The following is a 21,441-nucleotide window of genomic DNA, read 5'->3' as shown; positions in this document are numbered from 1 at the left end:
CCACCAGAGCCAAATTTGTCTCTGGATTCTGTTTTAGGTTCAACCACTGGCTTGTGATATGGGCTTGAATATGTTGCTTTTACTCTTTGGATCACTTTCCCCCTCCATTGTATTTTAGATGAAGGAAAGTATCTTTTTCTGCAGAGTGCTCAGATAGTACATTAGTACTAAAAAATTCATGGCAAAATCTAGGGATACCAGCTTTTGGCTTTTTATTTCCTCTAAGTGGGTATTTAATTCAGCTAGTGATGCTTACAGCTAATCTGCTTCAGGGAAAGTAACTTAAGTGCAGCAAACCTTTGCTGATTTGTTCTTATCCACTGGTCTGTTGCCAGGTATGAGTTTAGAGTCCAAAGCTTGCATGGGCTGGCTGTGGAGCACATCTTTCTTTAATCCTGCAAGTCAATAAGCCCTTCCAAATTGGCATATAATTTAAGGGTTAATATTAACTTGAACAGTTAAATCCAGATCTTGACATCTCTGCAAGATCTTTTAAACATTTTGGTTTTATCAATAATGTCTGTTAGGCCTGTAAGGTCTTGTGAGAAGTATAGCATGAGCCTGAGGCAACTTCAAAGAGAGGATCATGAAGGTCTTGAACTGAATCTACCTCTAAAGAGAGCCCCAGGAGGTGTTGAGCCTGGTGGTAGTTGAAAGGGCATTCCTGGGGTTGCTAGAAAGAGAAGGCAGCAGCTCTAAGAAAGGAGAACAGTCAACGCCAGGAAGAGAGAATAATTGCTCCAATTTTAGAATCAAATCAGTTTCAATAAAAAAATTATAGTATAAATAGAGGAGGAAAGACTATTCTAAAACCAGCTTTTAAAACTAGCTTAAATCCAGGGTATAGTGTTATCTGGAAATCTCAAGTCTGCTCCAGTGCACCAAAACTGAAACCCAATATGCATTGAAGTCCATCCCCCAAGTAATTATCACAGGTATTACTGTAACACCTCTTTCTGTGAGTGTTAGGCACTGCACAGTGTAGCTGTTGACTACAGGGCACTTCAGAGGAAGTCTTGTACTGTTTTGCTCACTTACATGAAGCCTTTTAATATCTTTTCATTATTGTTTTGTTCATTATTTAGAATTATTAGAGGTTCAAACCTTAAATAATTCTTCTTACTGGAGTCATACTCTTGTCACTGAACTGCAGTGCCCATAATATTTTACAGCTCTTAAAAGCAGAATATTGTACAAAAACTAGTCAGGAATCCATGATTAATATAAAGTCTTTATTTATCACTGTTCAGGTATCTATCTGTATTGCAGTAAATTGTAATAGTTGATTTTTCATTTAGGAAGCAATTCTCATTATATTGCTTTCTGATTGTGGATAGACTGCAGCTATTGTAGTATATGAAGCCAAGATCCCGTTATCTTCAGGGTTTTTCTTCATCTACTTAGCTTTTTTTTGTAGGGTGCCTAATATTTTAGCACCTGTTTGAATGTTTCCACAGAATTAATGAATAAACCAAAGACAAGCGTAGTAGGCAATTAGTGGCTAAAAAACTGATTTAAGTGCAAGGTAAGAGAGTATTTGGCAATTGACACTTAGCAGAAGGGTTTCCAAACCCTTCTACGGATGATGGATCAATCTATGGATGATGATTTATGATCCTTAAAGAAGAACATAAAAACAATAGAGTAATGATGAAGTATGTTTTCAGGAAGGGGTTTTCTTCCACTGTTAATTTGAATGTACTCAGGCTATTTTTTATGTACATCAGGGATTATCTCTGCAATATGATCTCTGTCGTTTTGCCACCTATTGTTCCCTCTATCTGCTTCTTTTCTGTTTTCTGTGGTGAAAAAAGATGAGCACTATTTCTTTCTTTATATCAAAGCTCAGCCTTTGCCACTTCTCATCTGGTTTGAAACCAGTTTAGTATTCAGAATGATCTTAGGGCAAGCAGTGGCAAGGAGTTGCATTTCCATGCAGATCCTAAATCCCAATTTTCTTGGAAAGGAAGTGAGTTAAACGGTCCTTCTTTATGGTTTGAAATATTCAGGAATCACTGTTCTTAAGGGTAAAACTATACCTGCCTGCTTCCTGCAAAAATTACTATTAGTCACATAACTTTTAATTGCCGTGAAGTGCACTGGAAATAAACCCTGTGAGTCTCAAGCAATTATCTCTCATGAAACACAAGACAAACAGGAACTGAAAGCATGATTAACAGTTTACTGAGCAGCTAAGGTTTCTTAGATACTCTGTCTGAAGCTTAAAAAATAAGATACTTCAGTGGAAGCTGCTGATTAGTGTCAAAGCACATGTGAACTTTTCAGCCATCAGCCTGAAAGTTAAACTCTTTCCTAAGTACTAATGGTGAATATCCTCTTTCTGTTATTGCCTCAAGTTTTGGTCATATTACTGTGGAAACTTCTCTGTGTTCCTGACAGCGCTGTGCTGAAATACCAAATATGTACCAGGGTTTTGATGTAGGTGTTGCCATCTCTGAAAACCTGATTTATATCCTAAAGACAGTCCTAAACTCAAGATTGTTTAAGTTTGCAAAATAGGGGGTAAAGGAAAAGCGAGACAGAAAGGCAACTGCAACACGATGTCACTCATAATACAGTAATTGTTGATCCCCTCTCTCCCCCAACAAATACATAGAACCATTTTTGTTAGTGTTCTTCAGAATATCCTCCAAAATTCCTGTGGGCAACATTTGGGGAAGCATCAAAGACTGAGTGTGAGGGGGGTGATGGATCTTGAAAGGCAATAGATAGAAATTACTTCATGAGGGTACCTGTACGTGGTGCCTCATCCCAGCCATGAGGACTGTGCTACTTTCCCACTCGAGATGCTGCTTCAAGGTTATGTACAGGCTGGATGAAGGTAACAAATTTCTTAATTAGATGCTGAGCATATACTCATAAATCTAGCCTTGCTGCTATGTAGCACTTTTCTTTGCACCATCATAACAGCATTTTACTTTTTCCCCTGAATTGCACTGATGAATAAGATGAAAGCATTGACTCAACACTGATCAAAACCAGGGTTACCAGGAATGGCAAGGTAAAATCCATTCAGGTACAGGGAAGTGATGTGGAACAACCATTATTAACCCATTCTTGCACTCCCTGGGAGAGGGGAATATAGGTGTAACTCAGAAAGGAGCAATACATTCCAAATTCGGTCTCTGTGAGCATCCTTTGAAATCGCTTAAGTCTGGTCTGTGCCATGAGCCTCTGTTGTCCTTTGTCTGCTTCAATGTCTGAGAAAAGCATATATATACATGGATCCCTCTTATTCAACATATTTTTTTTTTCTTGGGCTGAACACAGCTCAGCCAGAACAGAGGTTTGGGCTCATTATTGTTATTTTTGTTTTTTCAGTAGCGTAATAAGCAATGTACAGAAATTAGTTGGTGCATATCAGAAAGCCTTATGTATGCTTTCTAGAGAGAGGAAGAAGGCTGAAAAGGAGTATATCAAGCCTAGAAAGTTTCCGAGCCAGTGTTTCTGTATTTTCATAACACAGTATCAGTACTCACATTACTACTGCAGCAAGATCCATGCCTAGAGGTTTACAAAAATAACATGAGAGAAAGCTGCTGCTCTGTGAGAAGCTTGCTGCGTGTTCTGTCTGGGTCTAGAAAAACACCACGCAGAAATGTGGTTTTATGTGGGAAAACAGCAATGTAAAAACAATCCTTCTTTACACTGACCTGTGCCTTGCATGTATTCAGGACTGCCTCTCCCAAGCTTAGTAACAAATGGGAGTGCGTTCAGCTTTTTCTATCTGTCTCCCCTATGGTACTTTCTACAGTTAAGAAATAGGGAATGGATTTTGCATCTTCTTGTGCAGCAATAGCAGTGTTCTTTATAAAACATGAGAATTAAAATAGCATTGAGGCACCAAAAGAGCTAGTTAGAGTGGGGGAAGCCCATCTCTAGTTGAATGGTTCAAACTACAGTTCTTAACCCATGGAGGTGTCTGAAATGTTGTATATATTTTAAAATACATTATTTAGAATTCTGCTGCTATGCTTTCAAGGGGTGTTGCCTTCTTCATTAATGCGGTGAGTAAGCCCTGGCTGGCAGCAAGCACCCACACAGCTGCTTGCTCACTCTCCTCCCTGCAGTGGGACGGGAAGAAAATATGAAGAATGAGAGTGAGAAAGCTTGTGGGTCAAAATAAAGACAGAAAAATCACTTACAAGTGCTGTCATGGGCAAACCAGACTTGACTTGAGGAATTTAATTTATTGCCAATTAGTATAATTTTTAAAGTACTGCGTTGGCTATTTGGAAATAAAAAAATTGACAAACATTCAGGTTGCTTTTCCTCCCCCTTTCCCAGGCTCAGCTTCAGTCCCAGGCTCAGGTCACTCCAGACAGCTCTCCTCCACCTGTTTTATTGCCACAGGTCACACTCCGTCTCTCCAGTGTGGTGGTGAATGGCACAGGGGTTGGGATTAGCACGCAGTGGTTTCCCTCTGTGGCAGTGCACTCCACCCCCCAGTCCCGCCAGCAGGAAGCAAAACTTCTCCAGGCAGGGAGAAGGGGAAAGAAAAAAACCCCTAAACCCTGGAGGCCGCAGGCTGAAATTTGAACTGGCTGTCGTGGTTTCAGCCCGGCCGGTACCAAAGGACCACGCAGCCGCTCGCTCACTCCTCCGCCCGCCTCCGGTGGGATGGGGAGGAGACGGAGGAGAGAAAAGAAAAAGAAACTGGAACCTCGAGGGTTGAGATAAAGGCAGTTTACTGGGACAAACACAAAGAGATTACAACAACAACAACGGCACTAATGAAAAAAAAAAGTATACAAAAAGAGTGATGCACAGTGCAACTGCTCACCACCCGGGACCCGACGCTCCGCCACTTCCCCCACCGAAAACAGAGACCACCCCCCAGCCCGCTCCCCATTTATATACTGGGCAGGATGTCCCATGGTATGGAATAGCTCCTTGGCTAGTTCAGGTCAGCTGCCCCGGCTATGCCCCCACCTCCCAGGTTCCTGTAAAAATTAACTCTATCCCAGCTGAACCCAGGACACTGGCCAATCGAGATGCGCCAGGTACACCGAGGTGACCCTCCTAGGCAATAGAATTAAACGGCCACAGGTCAGATTCAACAGGGAACGGGGTCCCGCTGGAGGACACGTTGGAATCAGCCCTCCTCGGAGCAGGGGGTCTGCAGTTGGGGACTCCCCCTCGGGTCGGGGCACCGTCCGAGGTAACTCCTGGAGGGAGAGAGCCCTCAGCTTTTAGGGGAGTGATATGTGCGTTTTGGAGCCATCACTTTAGATCTTGGGGATTCTTGCATCGGCCGTGTAGTATTAATTCTCTTTACATCATTGAGCCTGTGGTTTATAAAATGTTACTGGACTTCTAACTAACTTTTTACTGAAGAATAAATCTGAGGTTTAAGACCTGTTGGATTTGGTTATGTGTGCATCCATACCACCCTCTGCCTATCCTTCCTTCTCAACTCTTTTCCTCTGCTCCAGCGCTGGTCCTCCATGGGCCACAGTCCTGCTCTGCCATTGAGCACCTCTCACTCCCCTGACCTTGTTATTCCCTCCTCCTCTGCCTGTCCAGCGTTTCCGCCCTTTCTTAAATACACTTTCCCAGAGGTGCCACCGTCATGGCTGAGGGGCTCAGTGGTGTCCTGCAGTGGGTCTGTTGGAGCTGGCTGGTACTGGCTGTGTTCAGAGAACAAAAGATTCGTATATTGTTCTAGATGTTATCTCCAAGCCAGTGATAATTAAAATACATTTTGTTTCAGTCTCATTTTGAATGTGAAGGAGGTAGGACAAGGCAGAATGAAATCCACACTGACAGGTATAGGCAGCAGTGATGTTGATGCGACCATGCTGAGGAGCTCTGTAAGCCCAGTGCTGTGCCAGTCTTTCTGAACAGCCTGTTGAGATGGCTATCACACTTTACTGAGGTATGTGCCAGGCTCTGGACCAGAGCTCGCTTGCATTTGACTGATCTGAAAGGCAAGCGGTGTGAACCTATGTCTACCTGCACTGTCTACACTAGCCTAGCAAAATTGTTTTGACTAAGGACATACCTAATGTTTGTGGCAGAGAAAAAAGTAGAACCGATGTATCTGATATTCTGTTTCATGCTTTGAGTACAAAAACTGGCTTTCCTCTTTTTAAAATATTTTGATCTGGAGAAAGTGATTTGGAAGACAAGCTGTTTAATTAGTGCATGGGCAGAGACAGTCTGTTCCAAGAACAGCTGGCAGTACGGGAGAGGGCATAAAGTTAAGAGTAGGTGAAAGGGACAAAAGAAATGTTAAAGAAAGAAATGTGTTTTCTTTGGAGGAGTGCTCCAAAATGCAGAGCCTTGTGGAGAGATGAGGACAGCATGTTCCATGAAGGCATAGTATACCAGCATTAAAAATATGTCATTGGTCATCTAGCCAAAAAGGTAAACAACTTGCTTGGAGTCTTGGGGATATTTGTCAGGAATTCAGAAAAGAAAAAGTTTGGAAGACAGAAGAACCATCTGAGCTCACTGTGAAGCAGCAAATGTTCCAGTGCTATTTTTGGTTGAGTAGTACTGTATATTGGTGGAGTTTCTGTGAAATGGGAGGTGACACTACAAAAGCTTGGAATATGCATATTTGAAATTCATGGAAATAATATATGTTCCATATATTTAGCACTTAGCCTAGTCTGAAAAGTGGCTATAGCATCTTTTTATCCTGTGCTTAATGTCTTCTACTTGGAAAAAACCAGTATCTACTCCATTTTGGAAGGATTATGTATCATGCCTGTGGCCTCAGCTTGCGAACTTAAGAACCTCGTCTGGTCCTGTTGTTGTCAACATTTAGGTCAGAAAAACTGTGCCTGAATTAATGACCAGAGAGAGAGAAATAAAAGGAGAAAGAAAAAGTGATTTCTTTTAACTCCTGAAATTATTGGATAAGACCAAAACCTATAAGACCCCAGTGTATGTAATAGAAAACAAGGAAAGAGCAAGGTCACACTCATTGATGGAAAAGATGCATAAGAAGTAAATTCCACTGGTAAGGATGTCTCCATAAGAATGTCTGTCCTCACCCCTCTTGTCACTGGAGCAGATTGACATTAGGTTGTTTGAATTAATAGGAACAAGATGATGTTATATGCAGTGATTTTGCCTGTTTAGCACTTAACTGCTTGAGGGTAGGAAGGCTCTGCAGAGGGATCTGGACAGGCTGGATCGATGGGCCGAGGCCAATTCAACAAGGTTCAACAAGGTGTGAGGTTCAACAAGGCCAAGTGCCGGGTCCTGCACTTGGCTCACAACAGCCCCACGCAGCGCTACAGGCCTGGGGAAGGGTGGCTGGAAAACTGCCCAGTGGAAAAGGGCCTGGGGGTGCTGGTCGACAGCCGGCTGAATGTGAGCCAGTATGTGCCCAGGTGGGCAAGGCGGCCAACGGCATCCTGGCCTGTATCAGAAACAGCGTGGCCAGCAGGAGCAGGGAGGTGATCGTCCCCTGTACTGGTGAGGCCGCACCTCGAGTCCTGTGTTCAGTTTTGGGCTCCTCACTGCAGGAAAGACATGGAGGTGCTGGAGCGTGTCCAGAGAAGGGCGACCAAGCTGGTGAGGGGCCTGGAGCACAAGTCTTGTGAGGAGCGGCTGACTGAGCTGGGGCTGTTTAGTCTGCAGAAAAGGAGGCTGGGGGGAGACCTTATCGCTCTCTACAACTACCTGAAAGGAGGCTGTAGCGAGGTGGGTGCCGGTCTCTTCTGTCAGGTGGCTGGAGATAGGACGAGAGGAAATGGCCTCAAGTTGCGGCAAGGGAGATTTAGGTTGGATATTAGGAAAAATTTCTTTACTGGGAGGGTTGTCAGGCATTGGAATAGGCTGCCCAGGGAAGTGGTTGAGTCACCATCCCTGGAGGTGTTCAAAAAGCACATAGACAAGGTACTCCAGAACATGGTTTAGTGGGCATGGATGATGGTTGGACTCTTATGATCTTGAAGGTCTTTTCCAACCTAAATGATTCTATGATTCTATTCTATGATTAACCACCTTAAGAGTAAAATCAGCAACTTCATTAGTAAATGGAAATGACCCCTCTTAGGTTGTTATATGATTGAAAACTCTCCATCTTTTCTTCTTAGATTCCTACTTTAATCTTTTCCAGATTATCTCAAGGTGGATTTAAATTGAGGCCTTTCTCATTAGCAGGCACTAATTTATTTATATTTGGTGAATGTCTCACAAATTATCTGCTCCGTCAATGTGGAGAGTACTTGTTGGTAAAACAAAACTGGGGAAAAAAAAGTAGAAAACAGCTCTTTCAAAAGTGTTTTCATTTTACTTAAACCACTATGAGATGAACTACTATTGCAGGAAAAATGTGTCTCTTACTGTTTCATTTTGACAGAGAAAATTCTGCATTTATGCCAAAAAATGGGTTCAGAGGATTTGTTAGCCTGGCTGGAGTTACTCAGCTATTTGCCAGTGTTTGGCTTCAGGTTGCAAATACTATTTAAAACAAAAAGTTCTTTCAGTGTTAGAATCCTAAATGCAATTCTTGTGTGTTAGTAAAGCCAGCGTACAGCTGGAGAGCATTTTCCACAAGGCTGTTAAAAGTTCATATACTGTGGGAACACTGGGTATACCTAAGTTTCTTTGACAGGCAGATCTATTACACTGCAATGACCTGCAGTACTTGATGAGTTTATTTGGAGTCTTACTACAGAGTCCTGCATGGTAAAACAAGGCCAGGTAGGAGGAGGGAGAGGTGGCAAGAAAAGCAAGCAAGTGGGAAACCAATTCTGTACCATGGTGACCAGGGCATTAGGCTGGAAAAAGAGAGCAGAAGTATCAAAAAGGCATAAGATCGCTGTTCCTCTGAAATATACTGTCCTGAGGAAAAAACTTCCTTTGCAGAACTTAGGGGATTTTTTTTTTCTGTTCTTGCGAAAATACCAGCCTAATTTTTCAGACTCAGTCAAAGTCAAAGGCCTGAGGTATGAACCTTTCAAGATTTCTCAGCCATTAGTACATATATATTTATTTATTTTTTAATAATGACTTGGTACAGTCTAATACTGCAGTGGTTTAGGCTAATCTAGTCTCATCTTAATACAACTGTGCCAAAACTGGAATGTAAAGGCTGTATTCCTTATTCCTGAGAACCTGGGCAGCACAAAATAATGTTCTTTGTAGGAAAATAGCAAGGCCAGCTCCCTCCACAAGGAAAACATGCAAGCCAACCTTTTTGTAACATATGATTACTACAATGTACATATTCCATGAATAATGACGTTTATGCCTTAGCATTTTTTTGGGTCTATAGCAGTTATACTCTACTGTGAATATCCCCAGAATGCATATCTAACTGCAAAAAGACTCCCTTTGCACCTGTACGTTGAATTTCATGTGTCACTGTCCATTAAGTAATTCTGCTTCTGAGTATTGCTTTTGTGCTCTTTTCAGTAGCTCTAAAAATGCTGTGCTTGATTCACCATTGCTTTTTGACTTCATTTGTACCAGTGGAAGAATAGGGAAAAAATAGAGCCTCAGCTGCTCCACTGTTGTGGGAGTAACTGAGATGCACAATAACCATGAGTCAGGCCTTTCTGCAGAGCCTCTCATTAACATTGTTAGTGTTTTTACTTAAAAACACCCAACAAACTTTGGCTGAATTTATCACTCATGAACAAGTCGATGTCCTGACCATTTGGTACAGATTGGTAGGCCATTCTTTCCACTCCTGTTTTTACCATGAGACAAGACAATCCTGATACATATTGAAATGCATTTTAATTTTGCTGTGTGGGGACTGGAGGAAGGTTTACTGTGCATAACTTTGCTTTGCTAGTAGTGCTTGGCAACCCCAAAGTACTTTGTCCAAGGATTCCCAGTACTATACAGCACTGCATGTGCCTCATAACTTCCACTCTAGTGAGGTGTCTGCCATTTCATTTTTACGTGCCAGGAAACTGAATCATTTAGTGGAAGTGAATAAGTCACGTTGACCAAACCAGTAAATAAACAAGAACTTGGTTAAATCTTGGTCCTCCATGACCAAAAGCAAGCGTGCCAGTCTAAGACACCATGTAGCATCCATGTGATCAGTTGCTTTCCCTTCACTACACATAAGTAAGTGAAATCCTGCCATTGTGAATGTGTGTCCGTAACTCTTAAAGAAGCTAGATCAGCCTTTAGTATTTTAGCAAACTGCTCAAAATGGCTCCCCAGGAAAAAAGGAAATAAGAAGTCAAGTCAGGGTTTACATTCTTGTGTTGTTTTTCGCCTTGGTTCTTCAGTGGCAGTTTTTTCCATGTCTTGTATTTGATTAATCTTATTTATGGCATTGTATTACTAATCCTATTTAACCGGTTTTGTTCAGCCAGACACAGAAAACAATGCACACACACAAAAAGAAAAAAATTAAGCATAGAGATAATAATGTCAAACAGTTTCAGAACTAAAACTATTTATGAAATATTGTATATTTATTCTGCTACCTGCATTCTAAATGCAGAGTATCCCAGGTCACATGAGTGCCTAATGATGGCCAGACATTGCACCTCTAAAATAAACACTTATGTGTTTATTCCACTGCTTTAGTGGAAGCAGTAGTACTGCTCACAAATTGGTTAGATATTAACTAGTTCAGGCAATATTGCCCCTGTATATTATAAAGATAACTTGAGACATTATTTCCTGCCTAGTCAATGTCCTAATCTGAAATGAGATCTCACTTCTGGGTTAAGGGAGATACTTGATTTGGAAAACTAATTTGGAAATAAGTCACTTACAGTGACCTCCACATTTGTTTTCCAGGATAAATGCAGAATTTACACTGCCACTGTAATTAATCCACAGTAAGATTGTTAGTAATTTCTAGGTTTCTTTTGAAACTCTATTGAATTTTGAGTTTACTTACAGCACAGAAAATCTGAAATAAATCCATCAGTTGTGTTAATCTAGGCTTGCATCAGTATTACTGGAAACAAAATCTAGGGTTTACATTAAATAAAGTGAGAGTTTATATGATCTAGGAGTGTAAAATGTTGCAATTACACTGCTCATATTAGTATTCGGTTTGTAGCAGCCAGTAACACAAATACTCTTTGTTCAAGAGCTTTCCAGTGTGGATTTGCATAGGTAATTTTATCTCAGGTTGTTTGGTATTTGACATAAGTCCTTTATTTCTGGAGTAAACCGATAATATAGCTATCTATTTTTGAAAAGGAGATTTAATCTTCATGTTTGTGAATGAAATATGGAAATCCTGAGTCAAGGAAAGTCTAGAAAACCTGAAGCACGTATTATTTCTACAAAAAATCTCAGGGCTTTAGAAGAAAAACAGGGTTTATTTTCATTTCAGTCTTGGTCTTGCTTGTTGAATGCTTGGGGCTGGTGAGGCAATGTGGGTGTACATATGTATGTATGGAGGTGTGAATGTGCACTTTTTCTTACACATCGAACCTGAACTGGAGGGTACTGGAGCCTTTCTGAAGCTCAGGACTGTTTTTCCAGGCTATTTCTGGTAGGTTAGTGACTGCCTAGTGCATGGAAAATGGGAATCACCGTTTTTCTGGGGCCAAATGTAGAGGTGCACTATTGCCCAGGGAGGGCTCTCACTAATGGGGAGGGAGGGTTCTTTTCTACCTAATAAGCTCACAAAAGGCAGAAAGAGAAATACCAGGTCACACCAGCATGATCAGTCTGCCATTCACAAGGTATACAGTCCCAGAAATCCACTCAAATATATTTTTTTTTCTTTCTAGAAAAAGCAAGTGAGTCAAACAAAGATTCGGGTGATCTCCACCATCCTCTTCATCCTGGCAGGCTGCATTGTCTTTGTGACCATTCCTGCAGTTATCTTCAAACACATCGAGGGATGGACAGCCTTGGAGTCCATCTACTTTGTGGTTGTCACTCTGACTACCGTTGGCTTCGGTGACTTTGTAGCAGGTGAGCAGCTTTGAGCCTAGATGCTGTTCATGAGAGCCTTGGCTCTTAGAATTTGTTTTCTGGTGTAGAGAGGACGTTTTTCACAATGTGTTATATTCCAGTGAAATGATGCCAGGTGTTTCTGTTGGGGTTACTGTGCAATAGGACACCAGGTTGATTTAAGATCCAGGTGCCTTGCCATCTGGAGACTGCAAGCTTTCAGCAGTGTAGATAACGCAAGCCTGGGAAGTCCTGATTTTTCTTTATTGTGCAATGAATTATGTACAAGTCAAATGACTTTCCCATTGAATTCAAGATTTGTATTAGACCATTAGGTCTCAATCTGAGGCTGATTGCTGAAGCAAGTAGCCAAAATGATGAATGAATGAAGCTTTTAGAAAGTAGGGCTTAGCCATAAGACTGGAGAAATCTCTGGTCGGATGCAGTAGTGGCCCTCTACTACAGGAGCTGCAGCATTTCAGAAGCTGCATTTTGTTCTCTAACCTTGGCAGAAATTTTGACATTGCAGTTGCCCTGTTAAGGAAAACTGATATAGGAAGAGAAGGACTAATGGGGTATGCATCTCAGTGCTAGGGGGATACTCTCCAAGATTAATACAGTACTAGCAGGAACTATAAATATCTATCCTTACCAATTTCCAAAGAGTGAGTCAAGATTGTTGGCTGGAGAGATGAGAGATATTTTTTTTTCACTCTACTGCCTTGCTAACAAAAAGGTGGTTAAAATAAGTTGAATTTTTTTTCCCATTAGTGCATGACCCTTACACCTCATTCCTATTAGCGGTCCTAATTAAAGGCATTAAGATGCCTGTGTTACAAACAGCCACTGTTTTGTTACTTTCCATAAATCAGTGAAATATGAATGAGTTAGAAAACATTAAATACAAGTGCAGGAATATATACAATTTTCTTTGCTGAAGAGCTGTAGACAAGTCTTTTTTGTAGACAAGGCTGTGATCTTCCTTTTTTTATGTTGTAGTGGTATAGAAGACATGAATTACTGAGGAAAAAAAGGCACCAAACAAAGAGAGCCCCAGATATGAAAAAGAAGCATTTTATGAGCATTCAGATACAGAAGTGATTGTATGAGCTTGGTTCATTTTAACCACTTAAAAGTGAAGAGAAGGTCATTGATATTCTGTCTTTGTGGTATCACAGTGTGAAATACAAATATTTCACAATATTTTTCTTAAGCATAACACACTTTGGTATTGTTTTCTGTAATTACATAATAGTAAAAAAGCCCTGAACATGAAATTAAATTGTTCTAAATCCAACATGATTAGGAGAATATAATCCACAGCTGGCTGGCTACTAACAACCAGGATTTTTCAAAAATCAAATGGAGGACCCTGAATGAGAAAACTTCAGAGGTAATCTCATGATAAGATTTTAAGGCAGGTGATCACCAGGAGATTTGGGTTTCATTGCTGGTTTTGGGACAGATTTTCTGTCACTTTTATTTTCTTTTACTTTAAACTCTCCATTTCTCTGTCCCTTTGACATCAAAGGGAAAATGCTACATTGCATTGGGTAAAACCACATCAATGGAGCTATGCTGATTTATTCCACTTAGAACGTGTCCCAGCTTTTGGGAGTTTTTGTACTACTGTTGGCAATACAATTGTGGATGGAGCCTGAAAAAACAGAATATCTGATAGGCTGAAAAAAGTGGTCTCATACTTTCTCAGTTGCCTGATTACTCCGTAAGACAGACCTAGACAATCTGCTTCATAGCGAGCTTCCTCAGGGACACGTATTATCAGAAGAGCCTCGTTGTACCATAGCAACAGCAGCCCCCACCTCCCATTGTTTCCCACTCTTAAACACTGGAAAAAAGAGAGTGATTCATGCTGTGTATGGGGAGAGATTAATATCAAAACCAATATTTGGGTCCCTGCCAATTCTCAAATGTCTGAGCTTCCACAGGGATGTTGGATCACTGTACATACGCTCCTACTGAGTCTGGGTAAAATTAAAGAGTTGTAGGAATGTCTCAGATTGCAAAAAGCTCAGGGGCAAACACTGATCTCTGTTGTCCAGTGATTTTAATGGGGGAAAATCCCCAAAGCTCTCTGCAGTCATACAGAGGTACAGACTGCTGTCTAGCTCTTGTCTAACCAAGACTAGAGTCCAGAAAATATGCAATCCTCTGCCCAAGTCCCCTGGCAGACTTGGTCTTCAGGCAGAGATTTACACAGGTACCACCAAAGGTGGTGTTTCTTCACCTGCACTGAGGGATGTGGCTGTGCCACCTCTGCCACTCTCTCTTCAGCTCAGGGCTGTGCCTGCCTCTCACTGTCTCATTATTGCAGTGCACTTACCACCGTGATAGGACTGGGAGTCTCAAAAGTGAGGTTGTGGTTGCTTTCTTTTGGAAAAGTTTATTCTGTTTTGTGGTAGGTAGCAGCCTGGCTGATACTGCATATATTTTAGGCTCTTCATAGTCCAGCAGAGTTGCCAAATGTCTCACATACTTTTTTTACCAGCTCATCCTAAAACTTGCATGAAAACAATATAGGACATTTGTTGCTTCATTTGATCCATACCTCCTCTCAAGTCACTGGCCAGAGAATGCATTTCTATAACTGATACCGAAGCAGACAGTATGTCATTATCAGGGCTGATGCAGGGTTGGCTTCCTGTCAGATATCCTAATTTGGAGGGGAAGACAAAGCTACTTTTCTTTCTTCTGCATGTAGGTCTCTGAATCCTGTAGGTAAAACCAAAAAAATCTGGAAACTATAACCTGAGGGCATTGAACTGTAAAGTTTCGCAACTAGCAGGCTGCAGGCAGTTCAGAATAAGGAAGACTAGCTGTATCAAACTTTTTCTTGGAAATGTGTTCATGCTGTTGCAAGTACTACCAAAGCAGGAATTTCAGACTTGCTTCAAAGTATGAGCAATATAAAGAAAAGTGTTTACTAGGTGCTGTGGTAGGTCACATAGCAGCAGAATAGTACATAATTTTAAAGAGTTATAAATTAAGAACAGACTGTGTTCCTCCCATCTGACAGTCCTCTCATCTATTATTAGAACTACAGTAGTGTTGGCAAGAGTCAAGAAATACTTTCAGGAATTTCTCAGAATTGTAGCTATTTTGTCATAATTTTGGCATCTCATGATTCCTAAGCATAAGTATATGCTTATTTCAGGAGGAAATGCTGACATCCATTACCGGGAGTGGTATAAACCCTTAGTGTGGTTCTGGATCCTTGTTGGCCTTGCCTATTTTGCTGCTGTCCTGAGTATGATTGGAGACTGGTTAAGAGTCCTGTCCAAGAAGACAAAAGAAGAGGTATGACTAGTAATTTCTCAGTGGTTTGTCATTTTATGAGAGCTTTAAGTGCCCGATTCCTGCTTGTCTAAAGAAGGATACTCCTCTGCATGACAAATGCTCAGTATTCCCTGTGGTTTACTCCACCGGCTGCCTTTGGTATCCAGTTAGCTCTGATCTCTAGCTCCTTCACAAAGGAAGGAAAAAAAGCAACTGAAGCAGCCTAGGCTGTTACACCTCTATCAGTACTACCAAATACGCAGAACACATCAGTAGGATTGCAATTACGGAATAAAAAAGGCCAGCCTTCGCTCTGAAACTAGCTACAAAGTTGTGATAAAAAATTCAGTGTTTTCTCTTTAAAAATTAGACATGCATAGGTTTTGAAGACATTAGTTGGCTCTCTTCCTTACGGGACAAGAACCTGCCTTTAAACCAGGGGTTTATATTGAGTTTTCCCACCTTTCCCTATGTCACGGAATATGGCTCTGAATAAGAGTTCAGATTCAGGCCCTTTACTGACTACCATATTATTAAAAATTGAAGAAACTGAGTAATCAGCGTCAGGGAGAACATGATTAAATTCACTCAGAACATGCCCTCCATGATTCAAAGACAGTATTGCTAATGTGTCACTCAAATAAAAGTGGAAAATAGAAGGCAATTGCCATGACTCTAGAGCCGAAGCCTACTGTGGAGGACGTTAATAATATAATTTCAATTTTTAAGGCAATCTCCTTCTTCATTACTGGCAAAGCTAACCTGGCAGGGTTAGCCAAAGACCAGGCATAGACAAAGTTTGGCAGAGGGGTATTTCTGTTTATCATTTATGAAAATATCTGCGCTGCCTCAGATGTGTCCCCTGCACACATCCGTGAAAAAAGGGGCTTCACAGAGAGTTTGGCAGTCAGGTTGAACATCAGGCACCTACATGTGGGAATCTGATCTCTTATGGTGAGTGTGAGATGCCTGCTCCCACAAGTAATGCAGTTCTAATGGACACCTGCTCATCTGGCCTGAGGAACCAAAGATGACTTCCTTGTGGATCACTGAAGGCAGAAACTGAGTTCTGGCTACAGCAGCCCAAGCAAACCATTGACCTTGGTGGGCTCTTGCAGACATCATACTCCTGAATCTGTTCTCCTTTAGCTGAACTTCGGAAAAGGCCTGTGTTGACTGAGATATTGCTTGGTCATTTACCTTCTTTTTCTCTCATTTTGGAAGAAATATTTATTTAACACAGCAGCCGTGTAGGTGCTTTATTCTTAGCCATTATTCTGCTCTCAGGTGCCAAGGACTAAAACAAAGCAAAGCAGTGAGACATTTAAGGACATGCTTATGGTGCCCACACAGTATGTGTCGACACCTCCTCCAGCTGCCTTGAGAGGGCGGTGTTTGGACAGTTATGCAGTGGAAACCTCCATTAAAAACAGCTATATTTGTCCCTGAGAATGACTGGATCAGTCAGAGGTCCACTTGGAATTATCTAATAGGTATTTCTGTTAATTGCTCTGTGGCCTTGTAGCACTGAACAGAATCTTCAGCGGGACTGAACAGCTCCATCCATAAGCAATATGGGAAAATACATTATTGTATTGCTACACTGGTTGTTGTGCTGTTCTGAAGTATATTGGTGTAACTATATGTGATTAATTTTACTCAGTCCTCATCATTTACCACTGACATTATAAGTCAGGAATTTTGTTCTTAACCAAGGAGGGATTGGCATAAATACCTGCTATCATGTAACACAGCTATAAAATGTGGGGGGTGGCAAAATGTGAAACAGGCAGACAAGTTATATGACACACAAGACATTAGCTAGTCACTAGTTGGTGTGTTTAGAGATTGCCCAGTATAGCCACTTTGCTGCTGAAGTTTGGGTCTAGATGGATGCACTGGAGCTGGGACTGGTCTCTGATTCTATGCTAGACAAGAAAGCGCTTGTGCTACCCTTCTGTGCTTTTGCTCTTTTTATATTCATTTCTCTTTCTTATTGTTGTAAAGGTTGGAGAAATAAAGGCCCACGCAGCTGAGTGGAAAGCAAATGTGACAGCTGAGTTCAGAGAGACAAGGAGGCGGCTCAGTGTGGAGATCCATGACAAACTTCAGCGTGCAGCCACCATCCGGAGCATGGAGCGCAGGCGCCTGGGCCTGGACCAGCGAGCCCATTCCTTAGACATGCTCTCCCCAGAGAAGCGCTCTGTCTTTACTGCCTTGGAAACAGGACGCTTCAAGGCCTCATCTCAGGAAAGCATCAACAACAGGCCTAACAACCTGCGTCTTAAAGGGTCAGATCAGCTCAACAAGCACGGGCAGGGCGCATCCGAAGACAACATCATTAACAAGTTTGGATCATCTGCTAAGATGACCAAAAGGAAAAACAAAGACCTCAAAAAGACCATCCCTGAGGATGTGCGTAAAATTTATGAGACCTTCCGAAACTACTCCTTGGATGAAGAAAAAAAGGAAGAGGAGTCAGAGAAGATGTGTAATTCTGATAACTCTTCTAGCACTGCAGTACTGACCGACTGCATCCAGCAGCACTCGGACCTGGAGAATGGAGTGATCCCCAATGAAACCAAAGAAAGGGAACATGAAAACAAAGCGTTACTTGAAGACAGAAATTTAATGTAAAAGATGCCTGACTTGAATTAACAAAGTTAGTGTTTTTATATACATATATATATTGAGACACGTGCCTTATACAGACTCCTTATTCAGTCTGAATTATATAGCATCGAAGAATATTTCACTGTGCCATAAAGACTCAAGCTTGCTCTGCCAAAACAATTCAGGAACACAGCACTGCAGAATGGCAACAGAAAGCTACGCACATGGAAATTTCAGCCTGTATAAGATTACCAGGGAAAGACGCAAAGGAAGAGACTGAACCATGGCAATGGCAGCTATGGAAGAAGAGCGTTTGAAAGGGATGAAAAAGAGTGTATCTTTGTAATGGAGTATGCATCCATAAAGCCTTCCCCTGGTGATTAAAAAGAGGAGAAATGTTTGGATTGAACTAGAAACTTTCAGTAAGGCTTAGTTTACGTTTTGGCACGTGATCCAAGCTAGATTTTTTTTTTTTTTCCATTTTTGAATCAGATGCATTATCTTTCTAAACTCCAAAAGAATGTCCATGGACACAGCCGCCAGCTGGGTGCTGGTTTGGAAAATCAATATAGACATATTTAAGGCTCGGCTTGCTCTTTTCATTAAAACAAACAAACAAACAAACAACTCTGTGGGTATTTATCTTAACCAGTGTCAAAAAAAAAAAAAGGAAAGAAAAAATGGATTTTTTTTCTCATGTAGGAAATATTCAATGTAAGCTCACAGCAAGAAAGTGCATATGAAGAAAGTGCAACATCTCGTGCTATGTTGTTTAAAAGAAGAGAAACATTAATTTAATGATATTCGGTTAGGTGTATAAAACAGTGGGCCAACTTTTTTTTAAAAAGAATTTCTGATTCACACTTTCTACCACTGAAAAAACCCTTCAGTTTATTGCTGTAAGACTATGACGACAGAAGGAAAGCTATAGCTTTTGCATGTCAGCAAACTGCTGTTCTCTGTAGCTGAATCTGAACTTTTAAAAATAGTCATAAGAGCATATACACTATTTAGAGGAGGGCCAGGGCAACCACAGAATCTCAGGGCTCTCTACCCCTTTTGCTGGGTTTGGGTTTAGACATAAGCTGCAGTCATAATCTCAGAAAAAAAAAAGAAAAAAGAAATTTATGAAAAGAAGTTGAGAAAAATATGGTGGTAATCTTTTAAGTGCTTATAGCTTTAAGTGCCATTAATGCTGTCATATTTTGTAACTTTTTAAACAAGTCTTTTGCATTATTTGTTTTATTTCCTTTCAGGTACTGTCTTTGTTTGACATTTGCTATCTTTCTTCTTGATAAAATCTAAACATGAGCTCTCTGCATTTTTAGACTAAATTGAAATGTAACCAAACTGTGGGCATTTTAAAAAAATCTTTTGTTGTGTCTGGACATATGGATATAAGAAATACAAATGTCCCTAGACTTCACAGTAAATATTCAAAGAAAAGGCTGCAAAATAATTAATGGGAATTGCAAAACACACTAAATTTTGGTAGCCTCAGCCTGTGGGCTACTGTGTTTGTCATTGCAGCATGCCCATGTCTGCACACACAAAAATGCATGCTTCGTTTTCTGTGATGGTTTCTGAGATTTTTATGCACAGTGAGCCAACTCAAAATCTAACTGGTCACTGAAATACATGATTGCCATGGCTATGAATAGAAGCATGGCAATGCAAATGCAAATTTTGAGTATGCATATTTGCATATCTAATTGACTGCACAATTTGCAGGAGTGAGCCAAATACCACTAGTGCAGAGGAGGAAAGAAGTTCTTAGTATGTTCTGTCTGTTGGTTTACTTCACTTGAAATATCACGTCTTTCTAATTTCATTACCTGTCTGAAAATTAAGGATGAAAAAATAATGTTTGAAAAATTTCAAGTCATTTGGGATTGCTTTAACTCAATAAGACCCAACAGAAATTGAATTCTGCTTAGTTCACCAATGAATCTCTTAAGGAGCAGGGCTGCGCTCTGGCTTTAGCTTACTGGAGACAGGGCAGTAAGCTCAGTCCCCGGGGAAGGTTTCGTCTGACTCAAGAGCTGCTGTGGCTCTGGAGGCTTTTGTGCCACGCAGCCCTGTGCTCTGCTTCACAATAACGCAGCCAGCAGCTTGTGGCCATCCTCAGATCCTGTACTCCCCAAGCTGCAGGCAGACCCTGGCAGGGAGCAGGTCTGTTTGAGCATGGGAGTCCTCTAGCCCTCCTGTTGCGCCTGGTTTTGGGCAGGCCTGGGATGAGGTCCAGCCTTCCGCGCCACACGTGAGCAAATTGTTGGAAGTCTCGCTGAGACGTACAGTGAATCACATTGTGCTCATTCTGGAGTGCCAGGATAGATGAAGCATACTTGGATGTACTGAGATTTTATGTTGTTCAGATCTGGGGTTTTCCTGTGGCCTAGTGGGAAGTTAGGAGATAAAGCTGCAATTTAGATTCACTTTTGAATTCCAAACAAAGTTCAGAAGAGCTCAGATATGTGATTTGGGTCCTGGGCATTAAAGTACTGCCTGGTTACACCGTCTCCTGCACTTTGCTTGTATGAAGGATCAGGTACACAAAAGCATGCAGTACATCCAGATTGTGCTAACAATTCTCCTTGGTGACCAAATGCCAAAACCAACACCATGCATGCAGTCTTATTTTTCCCTCAACTGAGTTCTTCTTGTAAGAAATGCTCGCCTGTAATGGAAAAGTCCTGTGCAGATGCACAGGCAGCTGTAAGGGTATGGGAGATGCATGTCCTGGATATGAAATATAAGGCTCAGTCATAGCCTGAGCATTTCTGCTGATTAGCGTCAGGGAAAGCAAAAGTCTGTCTTGTAGGACTTGTCTGTATGAGCAAGGAGTTGGACAGTGGGCAAATCATGGAAAACAAGTCAACATGGACAAAGTGACTGAGGAGGCAAAGTTTGCTGGCCAAATTCAGAACTGGTTGCTCTGATGGGATAGAAGGACAATGCAATCTTGGCATATGCATCATCTTTAAACTTTCTGAGTTCTCCGTCTCTCCCCTGACCAGATTCTAACTGACGGGGTGTGTGTCTCACTCTAGTTTCTCTCCATGCCATGCAGGAGTCCCTGGCTGACATTTTATTAACTGTGTCTTCAGGAGCTCCTGGTTTGGGTTAGGATAGTTTCAGGGACAAAGAGTGATGCTGAATAAACTCCCAGTGAGATACGGAACAGAGCATTTGATGACCTTTTACATGAAAGCAAGATGCTCTCTTTCATGCCCACACATTGCTGTGTCTGTGCAACTTGCTGAGAAAGCTGCCAGTCTGCTGCTGAAGTAAATATTTTCTCCTATATGATTGCCTATTAAATACTTCAATATGCATCATTTTTATTATAATATGGGAAGTGCAAACAGTGTACTGCTTAGGGGACCAGACAGAAATGTCTGACAACCAAAATGACATTTTAATGTCCTAAATTGCTTCTCCCCTTGTAAAGGACATCCCTTGGTTTTAGTTGTATGCAACAGCTTGGGAGACACTCTCAGTTCAAACATCAAGTGTTTTTAGGGCTAACATTCTCATCCTTTGGCATTTAATAATACTTACAAAGAACTTGTGGTGTTATTTCTAGTGAGGCTGTTCCACCATTATTGAAAGTTTTAGCAAAAGGTAGTCTGAACCATACCCCAAACTCCTTGCTCTAAATTA

The 21,441-nt window shown here is 41.3% G+C and overlaps 1 protein-coding gene across 1 annotated transcript in view; it reads left to right on the top strand.

Annotated features, from left to right (window-relative positions):
• The window catches only part of KCNK10 (potassium two pore domain channel subfamily K member 10), a 65,896-nt gene extending 48,094 nt beyond the window's left edge, over window positions 1-17,802 (top strand). Inside the window, exons 5-7 of the mRNA XM_049828507.1 lie at window positions 11,703-11,889; window positions 15,044-15,186; window positions 17,173-17,802. Of these exons, the coding sequence (XP_049684464.1) occupies window positions 11,703-11,889; window positions 15,044-15,186; window positions 17,173-17,802 (960 nt within the window). The remainder of the gene's footprint in view (window positions 1-11,702; window positions 11,890-15,043; window positions 15,187-17,172) is intronic.
• The last annotated feature ends 3,639 nt before the right edge of the window (window positions 17,803-21,441 follow it).

Source organism: Accipiter gentilis, chromosome 25, assembly GCF_929443795.1.
Source record: "Accipiter gentilis chromosome 25, bAccGen1.1, whole genome shotgun sequence".
NCBI lineage: Eukaryota > Metazoa > Chordata > Aves > Accipitriformes > Accipitridae > Astur > Astur gentilis.
This window is presented reverse-complemented; position numbering and strand designations above follow the sequence as displayed.